This window comes from Natrix helvetica, assembly GCF_964273705.1.
Source record: "Natrix helvetica genome assembly, chromosome: 14".
NCBI classification, from domain to species: domain Eukaryota; kingdom Metazoa; phylum Chordata; class Lepidosauria; order Squamata; family Natricidae; genus Natrix; species Natrix helvetica.
This window is the reverse complement of record NC_138564.1, coordinates 11,220,739-11,246,696: the sequence shown is the minus strand read 5'-3', so window position 1 is coordinate 11,246,696 and position 25,958 is coordinate 11,220,739. Positions and strand designations below refer to the sequence as shown.

The window sequence follows — 25,958 nt, the reverse complement described above, 5'->3', positions numbered from 1 at the left end:
AACTTTCTCTAACCGATAAAACTACTTGGATGGGCAGGAAAAATGTCTCAAACCAACAATAACAAAAAACAGTACGAAACCACGATTCAAATTTTAGACAACCGACCAGGAGCTTTTCCTGAGACACTCCACAAAGCCCATAAGGCAGATTGGACTACAACTCCCAAACTTCCCCAGCCACTGGGTGGAAAACACCTGGAAACGTATGCCTGTGATTGCTTTCAGCAAACATTCAATTTTCGTCCTTGAGTCTTTGGCTGAAATGCAGCCTTGGTCAAGTTTGGCGCTGGGGTCCGTGCAGAGACAGACAGACAGACAGACAAGCCCAACTCTCAGCTTCCTTCTTTATCTTCTAAGCAGCCCTGTGACCCGTGGGCACTGTGCCAGCCAGCTTCAAAACACAGCCCAGCAACGGAGAGATTGCAATGCCCAAAGAACGCGATGGTGGCCAAACAAGAGCAGACTGAGGTTTCCTACAGTGGAGAAGTGGCTGCAAAAGCAACTACGGGCTACGGACACCAATGGAGGGGAAGATAATGCCAAGGCTGCACGCAGAGGCGATCTTGATAAGGCCAAGGCTGCACACAGAGACAAACCTTGCTAAGAAAATAGGGTAGAGAGAATGGTGCCACTGGCACCGCATGCCAAGATCAACCACCCTTTTTTTTTCTCCCCCCCCCCAAAAAGCCAAGGAGCTGGAAGGGAATAACAGCTAATCCGAGTCAAAGCAATTAACACTAAGCATCTTAGTGGAATCAGTAAATGTGAGGGGGTGGGGGAAGAGACTGAACCAGCCCAGAATCAGAACAGGGCTGGAAGGGACCTTGGAGGTCTTCTAGTCCAACCCCCCTGTTCAAGCAGGAGATCCTATAGCTGTCATGGTGAACCTGTGGCACGCGGAGCCATTTCTTCGGCTTCACCAGAGCCTGAAGCCAACTCCTGGTCCCGACCAAAACCCCTTTTATTCATTGACTGTGAATTCTGCTCATTCCCCTCCAGCAAAGTCTTTCAAGGGAGGATTTACAGTCACAGACCTTATCTGGCTTGGAGAGCTGTCAGGCCGATATCTGCAAAACTTGGCCAGGAGCCTCGGAGAGTCATGAACCAATGAAGCAAACTAATGGTCTCCTGCAAACTCCACTCCCCTTTCGCTCTTCTTTTATTTCCTCTGGGAGGGGCCATTCACCGTCCACCTGTGGCCTTACTCCCAAGTCGACCCCTGTTCTTTAGCTGCTCCCTTTGTCTGGCAGCTCTGCGCAGGCGCACACTAGGAACAGGCTCCAGCTGTTCTTCTGCCTCACTGATGTCTGACTCTGAAGGCAGCTGATAACTGGCATACGGTCTTGGCCCCCTCTCTGCCTCCGACACAGAGCCTTCATCAGAGCCTCCCCAGACTCCAGCACTGGCCCAGGTTCTCCCCAACCACTGTCCGAATCAGCCACCAGCTCCCCTGGCCCCTGGAGGGCTACAACAGTTAAGGACGGCCTGAATGTGAATTTAGTGACATGTTCTTTGCTCAGCTATGCTAGCCAAGTTCCAGGGTTTGTTTTCCCCAGATGGTTTCTTTTGAGGTCGCGAATAACTTCTCGGGAAGCGAGCTACGGCACCCCAAAACTTAGGCCTCTTAATTACACCCGTCAATTAGAAAAGGGGCCATCGGATCCTTCCTCATTTGGGTCTCCCCAAAATCGACACCCCTTTCCCCTCCTCGGCATCCCAGTCAAATCGCACACGAGATTTACATAATTCCGGTTTTATTTCGCCTCTTGTACAAAACAGTTCCAGCAATAGATTTTAAAAAATAATAATAATCCACATATATGAATCCCACCCAATCAGCCGTCATCTGGTGCGGGAGAAGGAAGCAGAGTGTAGCCCTCTCTGTTCCGCGCTCTCCCCCAAATATACATTTTGGTTTACCCCAAGAATTTATTTATTTTTATTTTTTAAGTGTTCCTTGGCGCCTCCTCCAACTAAGCAAGTTTATGCCACAAAAGGGGAGGGAGCAATTGGGGGAGGGTCTTCCTGCACCTCCTTAATAAACCTCGGAAGCTCCCGTCACCCCAAATTTTGCTTCCTGCAAAAATTAACGTCTTTGTGTGCTGGGGAAATACAGGACGACGGAAGCCAGATGGCTAACGACAGGCTAAAAAACAACCACCCTTAGACGTTAGCATTTTCCACGTCTGAATCCGTCGTTTTAGGGAGGGGGCCTTAGCATCACGGAGGGAGGGAGCCAGAGGTTTCGGCCACTCTGAGCAACTCAGTTTTAGCTGGGGGAAAGTTGCCCACAACAAAACGAGAGACCACCCACGTTTGTTGCCATTTGGGCGAAAGACAGGTGGGAGAAAAAATAATAATCATAATCAAGGGGGATTTTTTAGTGTCCTGGAAAACGGAGTGCTTTTTAAAAAGAGAAAAACCACAGCGCTGCAATGCGAGAGGAGAGGACGGGCATCTGAAACCGCTTGCAAAAAAATCGTGTACAAATATCGGAATTTTCGGCCAGCGCTCCTTCTGGTCCAGAACCGGGGGGACAGGGAGCGGCGGGGGCGGGGGGGTGGAGGAAATCAGCATTTCTGGTCCGTACAGCATATGAGGGATTTGGTCACACAAAACGAGACGGCGAGGCTAAAGCGGTAAAGCATTTCCTTTTAGCGGGCTGACTTTGAGCATCGGCCCCGAGGAGAGAAGCATTCGTGTCTTGGATATGCCGTCTCTGCGAGCAGAAATGGCTGTCGCGGTGGGCCGCGCGGGTGAGCCGAAGAACAAACAGGGCCGCCAAGTCAACATTCTTCCTGCGCAACGAGACAGAACGAGGCAGGGAGTTAGGGTCTAACACCCGCCTAACACCATCCGCTCAACTTAGAGCTCCCCCCATAATCGGGGCGCCACGGTGACGGTCCTGTCTGGAGAACCTTGTTGCTGGGTGAAGCTCCAGATGGGACTACAGCTCCCATCACTTGGGCTTGGTTGTGACAAGAGCCGGCGGTAGGTTTTCGGAAGTCGACAGAGAGGGGCCGAGAGGTAGTAGCGTCTGAGAGAGAAGCCCCGCAGCTTCTCCGCTCGCGGGTGGATCGAGGGTGGAATGTTAAGAGTCGAGGGCGAAGGGCAATTGGACGCAGAGAAAGTGGGACAGAGTCCCTCCAGGGAGAGGAATCAAGGAGCTTTTTGCCCTTCATCCCACCGAGGAAGAGGAGGGCAGGGTCAGAGTTAAAGGGACGGCCCCCATTTATTCCTATCAGAATATAGGTAGCCCCCTCCCTTTCCTATGTTTCTATACCTGTGTGATTCTGGCCAATCTAACTTTTTCCCCTGAAGCAAAGGGAGGGGGGCACCTCAGTGGTTCCCAGGCCTCGAGAATGTCTCCCCCCACCAGAGCAGGGGGCAGCAGAGACACTCCAAGCAGGGGTGCCAAAGTCATACAGGATTCCTTCCTTCGGCCATTGGAAGGCCTAATACTTATCTGCCTACCCTCCGACAAATCGCTCTCCCCCTCCTTACAAAACCAGCTGCCCTTTTCCTATCAAGGGAGTCTCCCTGGGACAGTCGGGTCTTCGGTGGCCTGGGAGAAGGGAGGGGTGTGTGTGTGTGATATCTAGAAAGTGCAATCCCCACCCCTACAGGTAGGTGTCCTCGCTCTCCTGGGAACTAAGGCTCTCCTTGGACCGATGGAGAAGGGAAGAGTTGGACTCCAGCAAAGATCCGTTTTCTTCCGGGAGAGGGCCGTTGGCTTGGTGGCCGGCGGTTACCGGCCCTTTGGGGGCGCCCTTCCGCGACTTGCTCTTGCGGCCCTTGGGGGAGAGGGTGGCCCCGGGGGGCAGGATGATGGAAGGAGAGGGCTCCAGGGCTCTGTGGGGGTACGGCTCAGAGTCCCTGATGGCCTTGGCGCCGTGGAAGCGGGGAGGGGACTTGCATTGCAGCTCTCCGTGGGTCTCCTTCCACTTCTTCAGCTGGATCAGGTGTTCCCGCTCGATGTGGCGCTCTGTCACTGGCAACTCTATGACCTTGGAGGAGCAAAAGAAGAGGTGGGCATCCAGGTGGGTTCCCCAAACGTGGACAGACCCCGGAAGCACTGACGCCAGCATGTAAATAACTCATCCACCCCAAGCTTCCCTCGGCCTCCCAAAACTTGTCCCATTCCCTATTCTTCTAAGGATGTAGAATCAGAGAATCCTAAGGCCGGAAGGGACCTTGGAGGTCTTCTAGTCCAACCCCCTGCTCCAGCAGGAGACTCTAGAGGAGTGTTTCTCAATCTTGGCGACTTGAAGTCCTATGGACTTCAACTCCCAGAATCCCCCAGCCAGCTATAGGCTAATCAATCAATCAATGCCAAAGGGAAGCAGTATGCTCCCTCCCATATTTGGGCATACAAGGTGCTTTGATATTACACTTAATCATTTCCTTGGCTCAGCTGACAAGGGAGGAGAGCTTGTGGCTTAGAGGTTAATACAACTGCCTAATATGTAAAAACAACCCAAGTTCGAATCCCAAAGGGTATGGCTAGCTGATGAGAGCTAAATAGCTTGAAATAGATCTATACTAGTCTCCCTTCGTTTATTTATCAGCAAAAATGCAACACACACACACACACATATATACATACATACACACACACACACACCCTATCCTGACTCCTGGGTTTTTGCACCCAACGTCTACTATAACAGAAGGTGAGAGTGGCATCCGGCTGAACCGGTTTTACCTCTTGCACAAGGAAAGCCTCTTGCATGATTTTGGGGTTCAGGGCTCTCAGCTGCTCCATCGTCTCGTACTGCCCTTGGCAGGATCTCAACTTCTCTGAGGAACCCAAGGTGTATTTCAGGAGGACAAGGCCCACCCGGAAGATAATCTTGACACCTGTGAGAGGAGGACGAGAATTGGAAGGCAATAACGTTTAAATCCAACCCCTTTGCAGATAGTCCTCGACCGACAATAGCTTTATTTAGTGACCAAAGTTACAATGCGCTCTGAAAAAAAAAAAGAGAGAAACCTGGGACTGTTTTTTTCACACTTATGTCCGTTGCAGCATCCGCCATAGACACGCGATCAAAATTCAGACGGCTTGGCAACTGGCATGTACTTAGGACGGTTGCCATCAAAATTGAAGGCTCAAAAGAAGAGCGGGGGGGTCAAGCTATTCTCCAAAGCACCCAGGAAGGCAGGAGAAGCAGCAATGGATGAAAATTAGTCAAGGAGAGAAGCAACCGGGAATTAAGGAGAAACGTCTTAACATTCACCAGTGGAACAACTTGCCACCAGAAGTTGTGGGCGCTCCATCACTGGAGGTTTTCAAGAAGAAAGTGAACTGCCACTTGTCTGGCATGGCAGGGGGGGGGGGTTGGGCTAGAAGACCTCCAAGGTCAAAGATGATGAGGAGACTGGAGGCCAAAACATATGATGAACGGTTGCGGGAACTGGGCAAGGTTAGTCTAGGGAAGAGAAGGACCAGGGGAGACAGTAGAGCATCTTTCAATATTTGAGGGGCTGCCACAGAGATGAGATTGGTCAAATTATTCTCCAAAGCCCCCGAAGGTCAGACAAGGAAGAATGGATGGAAACTGAACAAGGAGAGATTCAACCTGGAAATAAGGAGGAGTTTTCTGACATCAATCGATGGAACAGAATTTGCCTTCGGAAGTCGTGGGAGCTTCATCCCTGGAGGCTTTCAAGAAGAGACTGGACTGCCATCGGTCAGAAAGGGTGTAGGGTTTCCTGCTTGGGCTTGGGGTCGGACTAGATGACCTACAAAGTCCCTTCCATCTCTGTTATTCTGTTAAAAACTGAAACTACAACGCCAGCCACCAGGGGGCACTGCCGCTGCCCCAAAATTTCCTGCTTGCCTGCTGAAGTTGGCACTGGATAACATCCTCAATGCTTTGCTGACCTAGATTTGCAGGGGAATTATGCGTCTGCGTGACCAGCTGGGCAGAGGGAAAAGCCACAGGGCAGAGGCCGGAAAACCCAGCCCTGCCACGAAGAAGGGCAGAATCACTCCCCACTGGAATCTGTCTGGGCACCCAGGACAGCAAATGAGGTCAGGATTGGCAGAGGAGACACCTTGGCTCTCTGGGACACCTGGAGACAACAGGTGGGGCATTCCAGAGGACTGCTGTGGCCCACCAGTGGCCAGCAGAGCTGGCAGCCGATTCGGACAGTGAGGAGGTTGGGGAGGAACCTGGGCCAGTCCTGGAGTCTGGGACGGCTTGGACGAGGGCTCTGCGTCGGAGGCAGAGAGGGGGCCAGGGCCGTATGCCAATTATCAGCTGCCTTCAGACATCAGTGGGGCAGAAGAACAGCTGGAGCCTGTTCCCATTGTGCGCATGCGCAGAGTTGCCAGACGAAGGGAAGAGCTAAAGAACAGGGGTCGACTTGGGAGTAAGGCCACAGGTGGAGGATGAATGGCCCCTCCCAGAGGGAATAAAAGAGGAGCGAAAGGGGAGTGGAGTTTGCAGGAGACCATGAGTTCGCTTCATTGGTTCATGACCCTCCGAGGCTCCTTGCCAAGTTCTGCAGAGATCGGCCTGGCAGCTCTCCAAGCCAGAGAAGGTCTGTGACTGTAAATCCTCCCTGGAAAGGCTTTGAGGCCACAGGTGGACGATGAATGGCCCCTCCCAGAGGAAATAAAAGAGGAGCAAACAGGCCACAGCAATTAAGTCTCATTATGGCCTTCCAGATGTCATGACTGCAGTGCGGAAGGGCGAGAAGCAACCTCCTCCAGAGGCATCTCCCAAGTGTGGCTGGAACACGTCCCGTCCCCCCCCCCCCCGCCCACCACAAAGACCCCCAGTACCTTCGCAGAAGAACATATCCCAGACTCTCAGCACGGAACTCCAGGGCAGAGTCCGGGAGAAGGCACACATGAACCACTCCGTCATGTACAAGATGGGGTCGATCTTCTGCTTGCTGAGATGCTTGTAAGCCGGTGGGGAGACTCTCTGCAACAGCGAGAAGAGGATCTCGCCGTCCAGCTGGATGGCCTCCTGCACGGAAGGAGAAAAGAGGGGGAAGATCTTGGATCAGGCTGAGCAGGAGGGCTGGCTCTGCCTTGGCCACTGGCCCACGTTCGCCAGCTGTCAATCTGCCGTGAACTACATTCGCTAGAGGGAGCCGGAACGGAGGGGAAAGTGAAACTAATGTTGATGGGAAGAAGCAAAGCCTCAAGGTCATAAACCTGGGAGAAGAAAGCAAGACCAGTTTTTGCTCAAATATAGCACTAGCCCTGATGATGTTACCTACTTAGGGTCATGAAACGTCCGCAAGAAAACAAGCAAGCTCAGATGTTGGCCTCATTTCAACCCTGTGCTACAAATATTCTCCTTTATTGGTTACTCAAATATAATTGGACAATACAGGGCCAGGGGAGGAGAGGAACTGGATGGGGAAAGTTAACCGGGCAATTTTGGCGCGCGAACGTCAGTTCTGGCTTTGCTATACTGTAATCCGCCTGGCTTTTAGTAAAAGCATGCCTTTCGCTACAAATGGAATTGAGGGTCTTCCTTTGCTAAGGGACCAAGTTGGGGCAGGCCTGACACAACCCATTCCCGCACTGTTTCCTTGCTCTCCTGAAACCAGCAGACCTCCATCGGGGTCTAAGGCAAGGGTCTCCCAACTTGGCAACTTTAAGACTTGTGAACTTGTTGGTGGGGAATTCTGGGAGTTGAAGTCCACAAGTCTAAAAGCTGCCATGATTGGAGACCCGAACACCACCCACCCCCAGTTTAAATGAAACACTCACCAGCTTCTCGCTGTAGTAGCCAGGAAGGTATTTTTCACATATTTGCACAAGACACCAGAAAGCTTGCTGGAGAAAGAGAGAGAGAGAGAAGAAGAAAATATTATTAGCCCAATATAATTGAGTTTGTCCTGAGGGAGAGGAAAGAGAGCGATTCTCAAACTTGACAACTTGAAGATGTGTGGACTTCAACTAACTGCTAAGTCTAATTTCGCTTAGCAATGCAGATGTTGGCCTTAGCTGTGGTTTTGAGGACTACTGTGGATAGGGTAGGGTAGAGGCAAGGAGAATAGAAAATAAAAGCAGAAGAGAATGCAGAAGAGAAGAGGAGAATAGAAAATAGGAATAGAATGCAGAAGAGAATAGAAGAGGAGAGGAGAATAGAAAATAGGAATAGAATGCAGAAGAGAATAGAAGAGGAGAGGAGAATAGAAAATTGGAATAGAATGCAGAAGAGAATAGAAGAGGAGAGGAGAATAGAAAATAGGAATAGAATGCAGAAGAGAATACAGAAGAGAATAGAAAATAGGAACAGAATAGAATGCAGAATAGAAGAGGCGAATAGAAAACAGGAGCAGAAGAGGAGAATAGAAAATAGGAATAGAATGCAGAATAGAAAAGGAGAGGAGAGGAGAATAGGAATAGAATAGAATGCAGAAGAGGAGAGGAGAATAGAAAATAGGAATAGAATAGAATGCCGAAGAGGAGAGGAGAATAGAAAATAGGAATACAACAGAATGCAGAAGAGAATGCAGAAGAGAAGAGAGAAAAGAGAAGAACAGAAAATAGGAATAGAATGCAGAATAGAAGAGGAGAGGAAAATAGAAAATAGGAATAGAATGCAGAATATAAGAGAATAGGAGAATAGAAAATAGGAGCAGAAGAGAATGCAGAAGAGGAGAATAGAAAATAGAAATAGAAAGCAGAATAGAAGAGGAGAATAGAAAATAGGAATAGAAAGAATGCAGAAGAGAAGAGAGAAAAGAGAAGAACGGAAGACAGGAATAGAATAGAATGCAGAAGAGGAGAGGAAAGGGGAGAGAAGAGAAGGGGACAGGACAGTAGAGCTGGAAGGAACCTTGGAGGTCTTCTAGTCCAACCCCCCTGCTCAAGCAGGAGACCCACTCCTCCAACTTTTATTTTTACAGCAGGAAATCCAGTCCTGGCTATTTTGACTCTCAGCGGGAGAGAATAACGACTCGATATAGACTAGTACAGACTAGGCGACCCAGAGGAAGAGCAAAGGGAAGGCCACGCCCAGAGGGAGAAGACACAGAACGGAGCATCCGTAAGAAGAATTCTAGCGCACCTCGGCGGGCATATGCATCAGCAGCACAGCAGCTATGGGCGCCTGGGCCTGGCAGTACCCTTCCTCCGGCCGATATAGAGTGTAGGCTTTCAGGACCCGGAATAAATCTTGTTGCCTGTAGAGGGGAAGAAAGGGGGGGGGGAAGCAAATTATCGAAGGGAAAGGAAGGAAGATCAGACAGAACCATTTACAAGTTGAGTTCAGACTGTCCGACGGGGAGGTTGTAGTTTACTTCAGGGGTCCCCCAACTTTTCGGACCTCAGTGGCCCTGCAAACGTCCAGCCTTTTGAGGGAACGAGGCCCGTTCCACCCGCAAAACCTGGGATGAGGTCAAGCCTCAACGACGCCTCTCACAAAAGGGGCATTGACCAGAGCTGTACAAAGGCTCGCTGAGAAGAACGTTCCGTCCATCGGAATCCGATCGGGGAATTGCAGGATTAAATGTTCCGCCACGGAAAACGCTTTCCCATCAGTTCAACAGTTTAATGGACTTGCCTGAATGCATGTTTCCATCCCTGTTTATTTATCCGTGTGTTTACCGTATTTTTCTACCGTATCTTTCTGTCTTTCTTTCTCTTTCTTTATCTATCATCTATCTATCTATCTATCTATCTATCTATCTATCTATCTATCTATCTATCTATCTATCATCTATCTATCTATCTATCTATCTATCTATCTATCATCTATCTATCTATCATCTATCTATCTATCTATCTATCTCTACCATATCTATCTACCTACCTACCTATCTCTTTCTATCTATCTATCTATCTATCTATCTATCTATCTATCTATCTATCTATCATCTATCTATCTATCTACCTACCTACCTACCTACCTACCTACCTACCTATGAACATACCTCCCTACATCTCTATCTATCTGCATACATTCCTTCCTACCTACCTACCTACCTACCTACCTACCTACCTACCTACCTATCTTATTTACCTACCTATCTCTACATCCATCCATCCATCCATCCATCCATCATCTAAAGATTTCTAAGGTTGCTTTGATAGGGTGACTGCATAAACACAATGAATCAAAAAGAAGAGGAAGACAAAAACGAAGAAAACCATATAATTTTCTTAAGCAACCATTGGAACCAACGCACTAACAACACAATTGCACACCTTCGCTTGGGTTTCTACAACTGATATTAAAAGACTCGGTGCCTCCAGTTATGAAAAGGAGATTAGCAACCGGACAGTTTCAACAGCTATGAATTTGCATAAGCTGCTTTCTAAGTCCTTGCCTTGCCATTTCCAATCCTTGATTATAAGCTGGGCAAAACCATCTCCTTTTCATCTGTCCTGAATTGCCCCCGAGTTAGAGGACAAGATCGAGGGAGGGAATGAACGGGAAATGGAAGGAGAAGGAAAGGAAGGAGATAGGAGGGAGGGAGGGAGGGAAGGGGAAACGGGAAGGGAAAACGGAAGGGGAAGGAAGAGAGGAAGGAGGGAGGGAGGGAGGGAGGGAAGAAGAAATGGAAGGGGAAGGGAAGGAAGAGAAGAAGGAGATAGGAGGGAGGGTAGGAATGGAGGGGGGAGGGAGGGAAGGAGAAATGGAAGGACAAGGAAAGGAAGGAGATAGGAGGGAGGGAGGGAGGGAGGGGAAACAGGAAGGGGAAGGGAAGGAAGAGAGAAGGAAGGAGATAGGAATGGGAAGGAGGGGGAATGAAGGAAGGAAAGGGAGGGGAGGAGAGGAGGAAAGAGAAGGGAGGGAGGCAGCTCTATATTTGCTGCCCCATGCCTGACTCAGTTGCAGCTTTAACAGCTGCCTGCTACACAGTCAGGAAAGTTGAAGGCCCAGCCACAGTCCTGTGGTCTGAGGCCACAGGCCACCATGCTAGAGTGGAAAGGACCCCCTGTGTGAACCTGAAAGGCAGGGGGGTGGGCAGAGCTACTTACCCGTGGCCTCCTCGAGCAGCAAACATTTCGTGGAATGGAAACTGGCGGTGGAGATCGCGCTCAATCACGTCCAGCCATTTGGGCTCCCCCACAGCCAGGTCCAGCTCCTGCAAACCCAAATGAACGAGAGCTTTATTGGCCTGTTTAGGAAACGTAGGGGCTTCCCTTCTCCCTACCAAGCGACTCTGGGAGGCCCACCAGCCATCCATAAGAGTACGAAAGAATTAGGAGATTTCAGAGCATCCAAACTTTAGGCAGGGGAAGGACAACGTTAACAACAACGTAGGTGAAACAGTCCTGCAATTTTAGGGTGGGAAAATACAGAACGGAACAGAACAAATGAATAGAATAGAATAGAGTAGAAAGAGAATAGAATAGTAGAATGGAATAAATAGAGAATAGGTTACAAAATAGAATAGAATAAATAGATAATAGAATAAATAGATAATAGAATAGAATAGATAATAGAATAGAATAGAAAGAGAATAGAATAGTAGAATGGAATAAATAGAGAATAGGATACAAAATAGAATAGAATAAATAGATAATAGAATAAATAGATAATAGAATAGAATAGATAATAGAATAGAGTAGAAAGAGAATAGAATAGTAGAATGGAATAAATAGAGAATAGGTTACAAAATAGAATAGAATAAATAGATAATAGAATAAATAGATAATAGAATAGAATAGATAATAGAATAGAATAGAAAGAGAATAGAATAGTAGAATGGAATAAATAGAGAATAGGATACAAAATAGAATAGAATAAATAGATAATAGAATAGAATTAATAGAGAACAGAATAGAATAGAAAGAGAATAGAATAGTAAAATAGAATAAATAGAGAATAGGATACAAAATAGAATAGAATAGATAATAGAATAATAGAATAGAAAGAGAATAGAATAAATAGAATAAAAGAGAATAGAATAAATAGAGAATAGAGAATAGAATAGACTAGAACACTTTTACTGTCAGGTGGTCCTCGACTTACGATCACAATTGGCGCCAAGATTTCTGTTGTTAAGTGAGGCATTTAACTGAGCTTTGCCCTGTTTTATGACTTTTCTTGCCTCGGTTGATAAACGAATCACTGCAGCCAATACGCTAGCAACCCGCTTGCTGAGTGCACCTGGCCTCCCCCTTGACTTTGCCTGTCAGAAGGTCGAAAAAAGGCCTAACTCCCCACCACCCCCACCACCGCGAGACACTGCAACCGTCGTAAATGCGAGTCAGTTGCCAAGCGTCTGAATTTCGATCACGTGACCCTTGGGGGGGATGCTGCAACGGTCGTTAAGTGTGAGAAACGATCCCGAGTCCCTGTTCCCAGTGCCGTCGCGACTTCAAACGGTCACTCAATGAAGTGTTGTAAGTCGAGGACTACCTGCCGAAGCTCCCCCCCCTCCCCTCCTTCTTTTCATTTGCCAAAGCGTCTTACATCAAAGCGTCCAGCGTTCTGTTCCAGCTTGACTTTGCCCCCCGAAAGGTACTGCCACGCCCGGCCACGTAGAGAAGGGGGTATTCCTTTCTGGCACCTGAGACGGATCTGAAAAAGGAGAGGAGGGGGCACGGATGAGAGGCACGGCTGAAACGCACACACGCACACACTTTTAAAAGTAAAAACAAATCAGTGTCACATTTTCCCAATTCTCTTCCTCTCTCTCTCTCTCTCTCTCTCTCTCTCACTCACTCACTCACTCACTCACTCTCTCATTTGTTTTTTGGCAATGCAATATAATAGCCAAGTTGGAAGGGACCTTGGAGGTCTTCTAGTCCAACCCCCTGCCTAGGCAGGAGACCCTATACCGTTTCAGACAAATAGCTATCCAACATCTTAAAGACTTCCAGTGTTGGGGCATTCACAACTTCTGGAGGCAACTTCTGTTCCACGGATTAATTGTCCTCACTGTCAGGAAATTTCTCCTCAGTTCTAAGTTGCTTCTCTCCTTGATTAGTTTCCACCCATTGCTTCTTGTTCTGCCCTCAGGTGCCTTGGAGAATAGCTTGACTCCCTCTTCTTTGGGGCAGCCCCTGAGATATTGGAAGACTGCTATCATGTCTCCACTAGTCCTTCTTTCTATTAAACTAGACATCCCCAGTTCCTGCAACCGTTCTTCATATGTTTTAGCCTCCAGTCCCCTCATCCTCTTTGTTGCTCTTCTCTGCACTCTTTCTAGAGTCTAGGGTAATTTGCTTTGTGATTAGTTTTTAATATAAAATAAGATTAAAATAAAGGTTCCCCTCACACATAGGTGCTAGTTGTTCTTGACTCTAGGGGGCGGTGCTCATCTCCATTTCAAAGCCGAAGAGCCAGCACTGTCCGAAGACGTCTCCGTGGTTGTGTGGCCGGCATGACAATGCCCAAGGCGCACGGAACGCTGTTCCCTTCCCACCAAAGGGGGTCCCTATTCGTCTACTTGCATTTTTTAACTGCTTTTTAACTGCTAGGAAGCTGGGACACGTAACGGGAGCTCACTCTGTTATGTGGTGCTAGGGATTCGAACCGCTGAACTGCCGACCTTTCTGATCGACAAGCTGAGCGTCTTAGCCCCTGAGTAAAAGTCCATGAGATAGAGCAAGGATGAAGAGACAGAGAAGCATTCGGGCACCCAGAGGAGAGAGAAGAAAGGATGCCACAGTGGTTGGGCAACTCTTTGATGTTATTGACTTGCCTTTTTGTGCTTTTTCGCCATCCACTTGTCCCAGTTGTTCAGCATATCCAGCCATTTCGATTCCCTCTGCCTCAACACCTCCAACGGCAGCTCCTCCAGCCTGCGGCAGAATGGACAAAAAGTTACGCCTCGCACTGAGAGCCTCGCTCTTAAGAATGCAGAGACTAAGCCAGGATATATAGTTAAAACATAGCTAGTTGAAGATTTTGGGAGTGGTGTGGCGGCCTAGAGGTGGAGCTCTCGCCTTACAATACGGAGGCTGTGGGTTCGATCCTAGGTAGACGCAGATATTTCTCTCTCTGGGTACAATAAGAATATATCTACTGAACAAAACTCCGCTCTGGCGACAGGGAAGGGCATCCGGCCAGTAAAACACTCTGCTAGCTCCATTCAGTTGCCCAGACTCCACCCCATAAAGGGTTATGGGGTCATTAAACAATGCTAGCTTGTTGAAGATGTTGCACCTTTGTTATGCTAAGCCAGGATATAGTGAACACATAGCTTGTTGAAGATGTTGCAACGGGCTAGGTTCACCCATATGCAAGGACACAAAATGCACTGGGGGTGGGTTTCGCGCCATGAGGTGAAGGCAAAGCCGCAGAAGGAGCATTGGGCTGATTTTAGCATCCCTCCCTCTATATCCATCCATCCATCTATCATCTACCTATCTACCTACCTACCTACCTACCTTCCTTCTTACCTCTTCCCTCCCTCTATATCCATCCATCCATCCATCTATCCATCCATCATCTAAGGATGTCTAATGTTGCTTTGACAGGGTGACTGCATAAACACAATGAATCAAAAAGAAGAGGAAAACAAAAACGAAGAAAATAATATAATAACAAACAGACAATATAAACAAATCTAAAATGCAGAGCAAGCAGACAAGAAGAAAACACAGGGGAGGGAATAACAATTTGCTCCAAAAAGCCAACATAATTCTAGGCTGTTTAACAGAGTGACGGAATCAAGATCACGTGAAGTCTTAATACCACTTTATAAGGCCTTGGGAAGGCCACACCTGGAATCCTGCATCCAATTTTAGTCGCCACAGTTTTAAAAAAGATGTTGAGACTCTAGAAAGAGGGCAGAGAAGAGCAACAAAGATGATGAGGGGACTGGAAGCTAAAATATATAAAGAATGGTTGCAGGAACTGGGTATGTCTAGTTTAATGAAAAGAAAGACTAGGGGAAACACAATAGCAGTGTTCCAATATCTCAGGGGCTGCCCCAAAGAAGAGGGAGTCAAGCTATTCTCCAAAGCACCCGAGGGCAGGACAAGAAGCAATGGGTGGAAACTAATCAAAGAGAGAAGCAACCTGGAATTAAGGAGACATTTCCTGACAGTGAGAACAATTAATCAGTGGAACAATTTGCCTCCAGAAGTTGTGAAATGCTCCAACACTGGAAATTTTTAAGAAGAGATTCGACAACTATTTGTCTGAAAAGGTAGAGGGCTTCCTGCCTAATCAGGGGACTAAACCTTTTGGACCAGAAGACCTCCAAGGTCCCTTCCAACTCCGTTATTATACTCTATATTCTTATAAGGACCTTTAATACAGCAAAAGGGATTTGCACGCTTCCCATGCCCACCTTATCTGGCCCAAGATTAAAAGAGCAAAGCACCGGCCGACAGACTAAGAGGATTCCAGGGCCACTAAGCCCATCTCGTTCCTACGCAATCTCCTTGCAGCTATCCTGCTTCCCTGAAAATAAGACCTCCCTGGATAATAAGCCCAACCGGGGCTTGGGAGCACATGCGCTAAAATAAGCTCACCCTGAAAATCTTGCCACACAGCAGCAGCCACGAGGTGACCATGCTCACCGCCTCCTGCACCTCAAAAATAATAAGACCTCCCTGAAAATAAGGCCAAGCGCTTATTTCGGGGGTCAAAAGAAAATGAGACCCTGTCTTATTTTCGGGGAAAACACGGTATGTTTTCAGAAGCCGGAGAGAGAAAATGTGAAGGCACATTGACCGTCGCGAGCATCCCCATGGTCACACGATCGCCATTTGCAAGCTAATCCCCACTGGCTTCTGACCAGCGAAGTCAATGGAGGAGAAGCCAGATTCCCCTTAACAGCTGCAGTGATTCGCTTAAGCACCGTGGACAAATAGGTCGTAAAATGGAACACAGGGCTTATTTTCAGGAGAGGGTTTATTTTAGCACATGTGCTCAAAAGCCCGACTGGGATTATTATCCGGGGAGGTCTTTATTTTCGGGGAAACGGGATATGTGGCAGAAGTTTTGAAAACACTCAAGTCAAGAAAAAGTCTCACACGCCAACAACTCTCTCGCAGCAAAGGTTCCCTTCAAACACCACCAGCCGGGCTCCGATTATTTCATTTATTTTTTTGCTTCCCAAATACTGCCAAAAAAGGAGACGCAAATCTGAAAGCCAAGAATGCTGCCAAACCAGACCGAAATAAGTGCGGGGCAGCCAGGGGTATGCATTCCGCAGATGTTTGCGTTCGGTCTGCTCTGATCAAGGGGCGCGGCCAGGATTAGGAGGTTTAAGTTTTCCAGTTCGGGAGCTCCTGGAAACGCTACGGCACAAATCGAAACTGATACTCGAGCGGTAAACAAGAGAGTTTTCTCCGGCTCAAACCTTGCCCGGTTGGGGAGCCAGTTTTGAAGTTTTAGGGCTTTCGAAACACTGATGTAGGTTTTGCCCAGCTGGTGGAATCATCCTTCCTGGGAATTCCTGCTGATGGAAAACGGACACCCAAGGTCTGAGTCATCGCCTCGCCCCACCCAAAACCTCAACGCCATCTGAAGTCAAAATGGAGAAGTGATACAGGATGCTTAGAAAAACAAGAGTGAGGATCCAGCTCTAAAAAATATGGCAGCCTTGTTGTTGGGACTGCCAAGTCGCTGGCCAAAGTGACGGTTTCTGGGGGAGGTAATTCACCAACATGCAAACAGCCAAATTCATCCACAGTTGGTCAGTGGTTCCAAGCAGCCATCGAAGAGGTGTTTGACTGAAGCACAATAACAATAGCACTCAGACTTATATACCGCTTCACGGTGCTTTTACAGCCCTCTCTAAGTGGTTTACAGAGTCAGCTTATTGCCCCCAACAATCTGGGCCTCCTCATTTTACCCACCTCGGAAAGATGGAAGGATGAGTCGACCTTGAGCTGGTCAGGATTGAACTCTTGGCTGTGGGCAGAGTTAGCCTGCAATACTGCATTCTAACCCCAGGAAAGAAGGAAGGAAGGAAGGAAGGAAGGAAGGAAGGAAGGAAGGAAGGAAGGAAGGAAGGAAGGAAGGAAGGAAGGAAGGAAGGAAGGATAAAAGGGAGGGAGTGTGGGGGGAAGGAAGGAAGGAAGGCAATAACAAGTAGACTTATATGCCGCTTCACAGTGCTTTCCAGCCCTCTCTAAGCGGCTTACAGAGTCAGCCTCTTGCCCCCAACAATCTGGGTCCTCCTTTTACCCACCTCAGAAGGATGGAAGGCTGAGTCAACCTTGAGCCGGTCAGGATCGAATTCCTGGCAGTCGGCAGAAGTAGCCTGCAGTACTGCACTCTAACCACTGCGCCACCCTGGCCCTTCCTTCCTTCCTTCCTTCCTTCCTTCCTTCCTTCCTTCCTTCCTTCCTTCCTTCCTCCCTCCCTCCCTCCCTCCCTCCTTCCTTCCTTCCCACAGCACTTAAACTAGCACATATGTGCGAGGGGAACCTTTACCTTTTAAAAACACCGTTACGTGTGTGAGTGTGTGTGAGTGGGACAGCACAATACGTGGTGAATACATAATAAATACGTTTGGTGGTAAATTTGCTTACAGGAAGGAAGCAGAGGGGGAGATAAAGTTGCTTTCTTGAGGAAATCCCTGCCAAATTGCCGCGAAGGCAATGAAACCCTAGCTTTGAAAGAAAAAAAGAAAAAAAAATCAACTGATACCCCTGGATAGAAGCAAGACAAAAGAGATCCTGGGACTTGGAGAGCCGCCAAGAAGCAACTCCTTGGCTGATGGCATTTGGACGGCTCGCATTTCACGGTGCCCCAGTGGCGAACAAGGTCGGGATTTTGCAGTACCGGTTTTGCAGGGGTTGTTTAAGGGGAGAAGGGATCTCCCATAGCTACACAGCCTCGTCTCGAGAAAGGGGAATAAGCCCTTTTATTAATTGACTGTGAATTCTGCTCCTTCACCTTCTGATAAGCAAAGACCATGGGGAAGCTGTATCCGCTTAACAACCATGTCACTAATTTAAGAACTGCAGTGATTCACTTAACAGGAGTGGTGCAGTGGCCTGGAGGTGGTGATCTCGCCTCACAATCAGGAGTCTGTGGGTTCGATCCTAGGTAGAGGCAGATATTTCTCTCTCTCTCTCTGGGCACACTGGGAATGTATATATCCTCACTTAACAACATAATTTTGGGGGGCTCAATTGCGGCCGTAAGTTGAGAACTGCCTGCATGTCAAAGGGACTTGGCCTTTCATTGTGCATTTGCCGATTTCATTATTTCAATAGACTCCCAAGTCTTATCATTCTATGTTTTAATATTAAGGGAGCGCCAACGCCACAACTGTAGGATTAAGGCCAAACTAGCATGCGCAGATTCCCAGACCTGAAGGCTTAATCTAAAACGTTAATGGTTTTTGCCCGCCGGGTTATTATGAATTGGCTCGGGGACAAAACTTCAGCACTCAAGTTTGACACACTAAATCTTTGTTCTGTCTCTCGCGATCGGCTGACCTAGCCACATAGCAAATTCTTTGTTTTATTTTTTTATTTTTTAAAAAGAAGAGAAATAAAGACGCCAAGTCACATTTATTTCCCTTTGGCATAAAAAATTCAGCGTTGAAAAAAAAATGGGAGCTCTCTTCTTCTCTAGGATTATGAGGATTCAATCACAGGTACTGGATCTTCCTGCAACTAAATCGCAATTCCATTCACAGATCCTCTTCCCTTTTAACGTTAAGAGGCAGATGGGGGGGGGGGGGTCCCGACTTAAAAGTTTTAAGCCTCTGCTCAGCCACGTCCGTCCCAAGGCTCAACCGTCATAATCCCTTAAAAGGTTCTGTGTGCCAACATGGAACACAGGAAAAGAGGCTGCTGATAGATCCCATTTAAAAAAACACAACACATTATTTACATGAAAAACTATGCAAGCACCGACAAAGCTTGTGGGAAGGACAGATCCCAGGGTAATAATTAAAATGGCAAGTGCCCGGTAAGGTGAATTTTCTCCTGCCTTGTCTGCCTCCAGGCCCAGTTAAAGAGGGATGTCCCAAACCATCTACTATAAACAATCATTTATGAGTAATTATTTGACCGGGAAACTTTGCAAGAGACAGATTTCTGTTATGGAGTTTTGTTTCCTTCTTCTCAGTTCTGCTTCTAGTAAGAATTAATATAAGTTCCTAACCGTTTTGCTAGAGGCGCCCTTTAAAGCGAGGTCTTAGAAGGGGGTTCGAAACGATACATCGATGGCTGGGGATAAGTAGTTGCATAAAATCCTAGGGCTGAAAGGGAGCTTGGAGGTCTTCTAGTCCAACCCCCTTGCTTTGGCAGGAATCAATTCTTGAAAACCTCCAGTGTTGGAGCACCACAATTTCTGGTGGCAAGCTGTTCCACTGGTTAATGGTTAGGAAATCTCTCCTTAATTCCAGGTTGCTTCTTTCCTTGGCCAGTTTCCATCTATTGTTTCTTATCTTGCCTTCTGGTGCTTTGGAGAATAGATTGACTCCGTCTTAGAAGACTGCTATCATGTCTCCTCTAGACTTTATCTTCATTAGATAAGTCCCAGTTCCTGCAACCGTCCAACCGCCTGCCCAAGAAGGAGACCCTACACCCCTTCAGACAAATGGCTTTCCAGGCTCTTCTTGAAAACTCCAGTGTTGGGGCATTTACAACTTCTGGAGGCAGGTTGCTCCACTGGTTAATTGTCCTCACGGTTAGGAAGTTTCTCCTTAGTTCTAATTTGCTTCCCTCCTTGATTAATTTCCATTCATTGCTTCTTGTCCTGCCTTGAGGTGCTTTGGAGAATAGCTTGACTCCCGCTTCTTTGGGGCAGCCCCTCTAATATAAGACGACTTCTATCCAGTCATCCCTAGTCCTTCTTTTCATTAAACCAGACATACCCAGTTCCTGCAAGGCCGCAAAATGGAACAAAACTCACTTAACAAATGTTTCACCTTAACCACCAGACGTTCTGGGCTCAGTTGTGGCCCTAAGCCTCTTCTCCAACACCACAACGACAAAAGTATCTTGGACTTCCCTGTTCTGAGCGAGGCTTCCCGAGAGCCTGAAGCAAACTCCTTGTCCCGACAAAAAACCCTTTTATTAATTGACTGTAAATTCTGCTCATTCTCATCCAGCAAAGTCTTTCGAGGGAGGATTTACAGTCACAGACCTTCTCTGGTTTGGAGAGCAGCCAGGCTGAGATCTGCAGAACTTGGCAAGGAGTCTCGGAGAGTCATGAACCAATGAAGCGAACTAATGTTCTCCTGCAAACTCCACTCCCCTGTCGCTCCTCTTTTATTTCCTCTGGGAGGGGACATTCACCGTCCACCTGTGGCCTTACTCCCAGTTGACCCTGTTCTTTAGCTGTTCCCTTCATTCTGTTCATGCACACATTGGGAACAGGCTCCAGCTGTTCTTCTGCCCCACTGCTGTCCGACTCTGAAGGCAGCTGATAACTGTCGGATGGCCCTGGCCCCTTCTCTGCCTCCAACACAGAGCCCTCCTCAGAGCCTTCCCCAGACTCCAGCACTGGCCCATCTTCCTCCCCAACCTCCTCACTGTCCGAATCTGCTGCCAGGCCACAACATTCCCCCCCGACACCCACCCTCAGCAAGACCAAAACATGTACGTATCCCCGAGGCTGCCCATCTCTCTTTCTCTTCCTTAATCCTGTCTCACGTTCAAGCTGTCAAAAGGTCTCCCAAAATCCAGGCAGCCTTCCAAGCCGGATGCATTTAGCTTTGCCACAATGGCCTCTGCTCGTCCCTATAATCTCTTGTTTTGCTCTTTTGTCACTGTCTTTCCTGGAAACAAAACACACGCTGGAGCCAAGTGGTATTTCAAATGGAGATCTCCGAGCGTCTGGAATGGGATCCCTTCCGGTTTAGGGATGGGAAGCAGCAGCTGTAAACGGCTGGCCTGCCCCCCCCCCCCCCCCAGCACCCGGTTTCTTCTTCAGCAGACAGGAAAGGGATAAATGTTGCGTGGTGGACAGGAATGCAAACGCAACCAATTAAGGTCGGGAGGAATATTGAATTTATCTCGGGCGCAATAGAGGCATTGCTGAACTACCCAGCAAGTGCGCGGGGGAGAATTAGGTGGTCTTTGGAGCTTCAAACTTTAAAAACGGAAAAATAATTAGCCGTTAAAGGGATAAACTGGCTTTGTGACTTCATCCAATTGGCCCAAAGTTGCCAAGGTTGAGAAACACTGCTTTAGACAATTAATAGTGGTTTATATATACATATATACAGACATACACACGGTAGATAAATCCCTCACCACTCAGCTACGGACACAAGGAGAGAAATGAGATACAGGACGAGAGAGAGAAACGTCCTCTAATGGCCACCTATATATAGACACCTCTTAAAACGGTAAATGACTTGCATGGACCTCATCAGAATCTTAAATAGGCGATACATGCATCATCCTCATTGCATCAGCTTACAGTTTGCAGCTTCCAACCTGACATCAGCTGGCAGCTATTAAATCCTCAGTACCTGACCGGGCTCTACCCCGGAAAGGGATTATGGGGTCGTTAAAAGAAGATGCTGACGCTGAAACGGCTGCGTGAAAAACGATTACAGTGTCACTTTTTTCCGTGTTGTTGTCACTTCACAAAAGTTGTCAATGCTGTCTGTATTTGGGGGAGGGGGGGGAGACCGGACACTCTCTGTCCTGGTTATGGACTTTTTGAGCGAAAACAAGCCACAAGCTGTTTAGCCTTTAAACCTGAGTTCTTAATTGCAGCTGAGCTGTTGCCTTGTCAGCACTGGAAGAGTAGAAGGAAATGCTGTGATTCATTTGCTAATTTGTTTGTTTGTTTCCAGGGTATTTAACTGAAGGCTTGGATTTTGTCTCTTGCCAGCAGGTGGGATGGAAAGGAAAATAAATGAATAAATCCGAAAGCAAACCATCTTTAATCAAACTCTGATCATACAAGAGGCTGCCAGGCACACTTTAAATCAAGCCTTTTCTCTAGTCATTTAAATCATGGTTTAAAAGAACAAAACACACAGCCAGATAACAGCTGGGACCTTCAATTTCCCTCTGAGAACAAGCCATCCAGATCTTGGATAACAACAGACAGGGAGCACACACACACACACAAAAATCACCTTATTCTGTTATTAAGAAGGAAAGCATTCCTAAACCAGCTGAATTCCTTAATTCTCCATTCCAACAACAAGCCCTGAAGGATTTACATCCCCATATGCCCAGCCTAGCAAACCAGAGCGCCGATTTTAAAGAGAGACAGGCCTGGAAAGAAAGCTGAATGCACAACTGTTTTTGCACAATCACACAACAGAACAGGTATGCCTAGTTCATGTCGTGTGATTAATCTTTTTTTTAAAAAAAAACCAAAAACCTACTATGCCAGTGGAATATTAATCATTTCCCATGCATGCCTCTCCAAGTTTTCTTAACGTACTTGGTGGCAGCCCAGGAATGGGTACTAAAAGCAAGCTTAAAGCAAGGTTTACTCAGGAGTAAGCCCTCTGCTCTTTTGAACAAGGAAAGGCTGGGAAAGAAGCCAAGTAAATAAAGCTCACTTTTTCCATCACTTTTTCCATACGCTGCCTGAAAATGACAGCTTGAAAGATTGAGACCCCCCCAAAAAAATGTACTCGAAATGTTTCATAAATCAGTAAGTGGTTAAACTCAACCACTTGCTCTGTCTCATAATTCCCAACAAACACACAAATAAAACACACACAAGGTTTAATTTGCTCTCACACACACGTACAACCTTGCTAAGCAATAGGATCCTTTTCTCCCTCCCCATAAAAGACACAGTTGAGACCACCCGAAAACTCTTCTTTCTAGGCTACGTTGGAAAACTCACTTTGTGTTTTTTTTTCTTCTGTGTTTTGTTTGTTTATTTTTCTTCTCTATTTTTCAGTTCCTTAAGTAAAAAAATAAATCTCAGGTTGTTTTTTTAACGTACCGCATTTCACCTTAGCGGAGTTGCTGTTAGAAATAAAAAAAACTTTGGAATGGCTAAAAGAAGCAGGTTTAATAGTCCCGCCGAGATATTATTGTTTTTATAACCAGGTTACCGAAGTCACCCATTCGCACAACACACTGAAACCTGTTGAGTTTAGTATCAAGCAATCGGAAGTTTCCTGCTTTTTTTGGTTTCAGAAAGTAGCAAAGAGTTTTAAATTGGGGCTCATAAAGAACGGGATACAAGCCTTGGAAACGGAGAATGCACCTGAGCATGTGAAGAGTGCCTTCGCCCTATGTCTAGAGCCAAGGGTATCCAACTTGGCCATTTTAAGACTGGTGGACTTCAACTCCCAGAATACGAGGGCTAGCATGTGGGTTTGTGACTGGCTGGCTGGGGAATTCTGGGAGTTGTAGTCCACCCGTCTTAAAGGGGCAGAAGTTGGGAGCTGCCCTGGTGCTAAACTACACAACGGTTTAAAGCCAGTTTGTTAGAGAGGATGCTAGGCAACGGAAGGGAGAGCCGTCCCCCAAGGCCAGCGAAGGCGGCTCAGGCTGAGTCTGGAAAAAGGGGCCAAAGTCCATGGCAAGAGGGCCCTCTCCATCCTGGCACTTTTGCATAATGTTCTCTCCGACAGGAGGGCCCCTGCCCATATAGGAGCCCCCCCCCCATTCGACTCTCTAAGAACCCCCCCTTCCTTTAATGAGAGCCCTGGTTGTGCCAGGAACCCCTCCCCACTCCTCTCTCAATCTAGCAACAGTGCCTCTGCCCATGGCAAGAGTGCCATTCAACACTCCCCAAAGAGCAGGCTCGATAGCAAGAGTGGCCCTGCCCATGTCAAGACTATCCCTCCACCCAAGAGTCCCCCCCCTCCAAGCCATACCAAGAGCTCCTCTCCGTTCCCTCCCAAGCAAGAGCACTTCTGCCCACGGCAAGAGTGCCATTCAACCCTCCCCAAAGAGCAGCCCTGCTGCTGATGGCGAGAGGGCCCCTGTCCATGGAAATAGTGCCCCTCCAGTCCCCAAGAGGACTTCTCCCCATGTCAAGAGAGCCTCTGCCCATGTCAAGAGTGCCACCCGACCCTACCCAAAGAGCAGTCTCAATGGCGAGAGTGCTCCTGCCCATGGCAAGAGTGCCATTCAATCTACTCACGGAAGAGCAGTCCTGATGGCCAGAGTGCCCCTCCAGTCCCCAAGAACGCTTCTGCCCATGTCAAGAGCACCCATTCAGCCCCCGAGGGCCTCTGCCCATGTCAAGAGCGCCCATTCAGCCCATGTCAAGAGCGCCCATTCAGCCCCCGAGGGCCTCTGCCCATGTCAAGAGCGCCCATTCAGCCCCCGAGGGCCTCTGCCCATGTCACTAGTGCCCATTCAGCCCCCGAGGGCCTCTGCCCATGTCAAGAGCGCCCATTCAGCCCCGGAGGGCCTCTGCCCATGTCAAGAGCGCCCATTCAGCCCCCGAGGGCCTCTGCCCATGTCAAGAGCGCCCATTCAGCCCCCGAGGGCCTCTGCCCATGTCAAGAGCGCCCATTCAGCCCCCGAGGGCCTCTGCCCATGTCAAGAGAGCCCATTCAGCCCCCGAGGGCCTCTGCCCATGTCAAGAGCGCCCATTCAGCCCCCGAGGGCCTCTGCCCATGTCAAGAGCGCCCATTCAGCCCCCGAGGGCCTCTGCCCATGTCAAGAGCGCCCATTCAGCCCCCGAGGGCCTCTGCCCATGTCAAGAGCGCCCATTCAGCCCCCGAGGGCCTCTGCCCATGTCAAGAGAGCCCATTCAGCCCCCGAGGGCCTCTGCCCATGTCAAGAGCGCCCATTCAGCCCCCGAGGGCCTCTGCCCATGTCAAGAGCGCCCATTCAGCCCCCGAGGGCCTCTGCCCATGTCAAGAGCGCCCATTCAGCCCCCGAGGGCCTCTGCCCATGTCAAGAGCGCCCATTCAGCCCCCGAGGGCCTCTGCCCATGTCAAGAGCGCCCATTCAGCCCCCGAGGGCCTCTGCCCATGTCAAGAGAGCCCATTCAGCCCCCGAGGGCCTCTGCCCATGTCAAGAGCGCCCATTCAGCCCCCGAGGGCCTCTGCCCATGTCAAGAGCGCCCATTCAGCCCCCGAGGGCCTCTGCCCATGTCAAGAGCGCCCATTCAGCCCCCGAGGGCCTCTGCCCATGTCAAGAGCGCCCATTCAGCCCCCGAGGGCCTCTGCCCATGTCAAGAGCGCCCATTCAGCCCCCGAGGGCCTCTGCCCATGTCAAGAGCGCCCATTCAGCCCCCGAGGGCCTCTGCCCATGTCAAGAGCGCCCATTCAGCCCCCGAGGGCCTCTGCCCATGTCAAGAGCGCCCATTCAGCCCCCGAGGGCCTCTGCCCATGTCAAGAGCGCCCATTCAGCCCCCGAGGGCCTCTGCCCATGTCAAGAGCGCCCATTCAGCCCCCGAGGGCCTCTGCCCATGTCAAGAGCGCCCATTCAGCCCCCGAGGGCCTCTGCCCATGTCAAGAGCGCCACCCTCCCCTCCCCAGAGAGCAGCCCTGCTGCTGACGGCGAGAGTGCCCCTGCCCATGGGCAGAGCGCCCGGCCACTTACGGCGCCTGCGGAAGGTCCCCGGCGTCCTGCCCGTCGGCCACCAGGAAGCCGAACTTGTCAACGCGCCGCTCGCCGCCTGCGTCGCCCGCCGAGCTCCGCGAGTCCAGCTCGCCGCCTCCCTCCTGCTCGGCCTCGGCCGCCTCGTCGTCGTCCTGGGCGGCCAGCGGGGCGCGGGGCTCCGGCGAGCCCATCCCGTCGGCGCGCAGCCTTCCCCCGCCGCCAGCCGCGGCTCTGAGCCCTCGCCGCCCCCTCAGCCACAGCCGCCGCGGGCCCTCGCGCGCCCATTGGACGAGCCGCCGCCGCGCCCGCCCTCCGCCGCCGACATTGGCCCGAGCGCCTCGGACGCCGCCGCGCCTTAGGTCGCCCGCGCTGCCAATCCGCCGCTTCGCGCCCGCCCCCGTGGCTGAATGGCGGGGGCCGCTGGCCAATGGCGCCTTCTCTCCTCCGCCCCGCCCTCTCTGGAAATTCTGGACTGCGCAAAAGTTGGCAGAAAGTGTCCGAGTCTTCCAGGGGGCGCCAAACTAGCCTCGCCTTAACCGTGGCTTGTTGAATAAACCACGAACAAGCCACGAATCTCGGTTAGCAAGCCGTCTTTTCCCCGTTCACCCTA

General features: G+C 49.3%; 1 protein-coding gene across 2 annotated transcripts; it reads right to left on the bottom strand.

Annotated features, from left to right (window-relative positions):
- Positions 1 to 1,957: 1,957 nt before the first annotated feature.
- TBC1D10A (TBC1 domain family member 10A) lies at positions 1,958 to 25,746 on the bottom strand. Of its 2 annotated transcripts, XM_081966472.1 has the most exons (10): positions 25,349 to 25,746; positions 13,636 to 13,735; positions 12,402 to 12,509; positions 10,961 to 11,067; positions 9,045 to 9,159; positions 7,739 to 7,804; positions 6,794 to 6,983; positions 4,706 to 4,860; positions 3,913 to 4,007; positions 1,958 to 2,794 (listed from the first exon to the last, which is right to left on the bottom strand). In XM_081966472.1, the coding sequence occupies exons 1-10, from the start codon at positions 25,537 to 25,539 to the stop codon at positions 2,632 to 2,634; spliced, it is 1,290 nt and encodes a 429-aa protein (XP_081822598.1). In that variant the 5' UTR covers positions 25,540 to 25,746; the 3' UTR covers positions 1,958 to 2,631. The 2 variants fall into 2 exon arrangements, with proteins under 2 accessions (XP_081822598.1, XP_081822597.1); XM_081966471.1 differs by having other exon boundaries at positions 2,652 to 4,007; positions 25,349 to 25,659.
- Between the last annotated feature and the right edge of the window lie 212 nt (positions 25,747 to 25,958).

What these genes read in the sequence shown, in the direction of transcription:
- TBC1D10A (XM_081966471.1), bottom strand. Translation starts at nt 25,539, where the DNA reads ATGGGCTCGCCGGAGCCCCGCGCCCCGCTGGCCGCCCAGGACGACGAC. An exon ending in TGATGCATATGCCCGCCGAG is followed by an intron (nt 7,805 to 9,044) that starts GTGCGCTAGAAT and finishes CTCTTTCTCCAG; the next exon opens with CAAGCTTTCTGGTGTCTTGT. An exon ending in AGGCTTTCCTTGTGCAAGAG is followed by an intron (nt 4,008 to 4,705) that starts GTAAAACCGGTT and finishes TGCTCCTCCAAG; the next exon opens with GTCATAGAGTTGCCAGTGAC.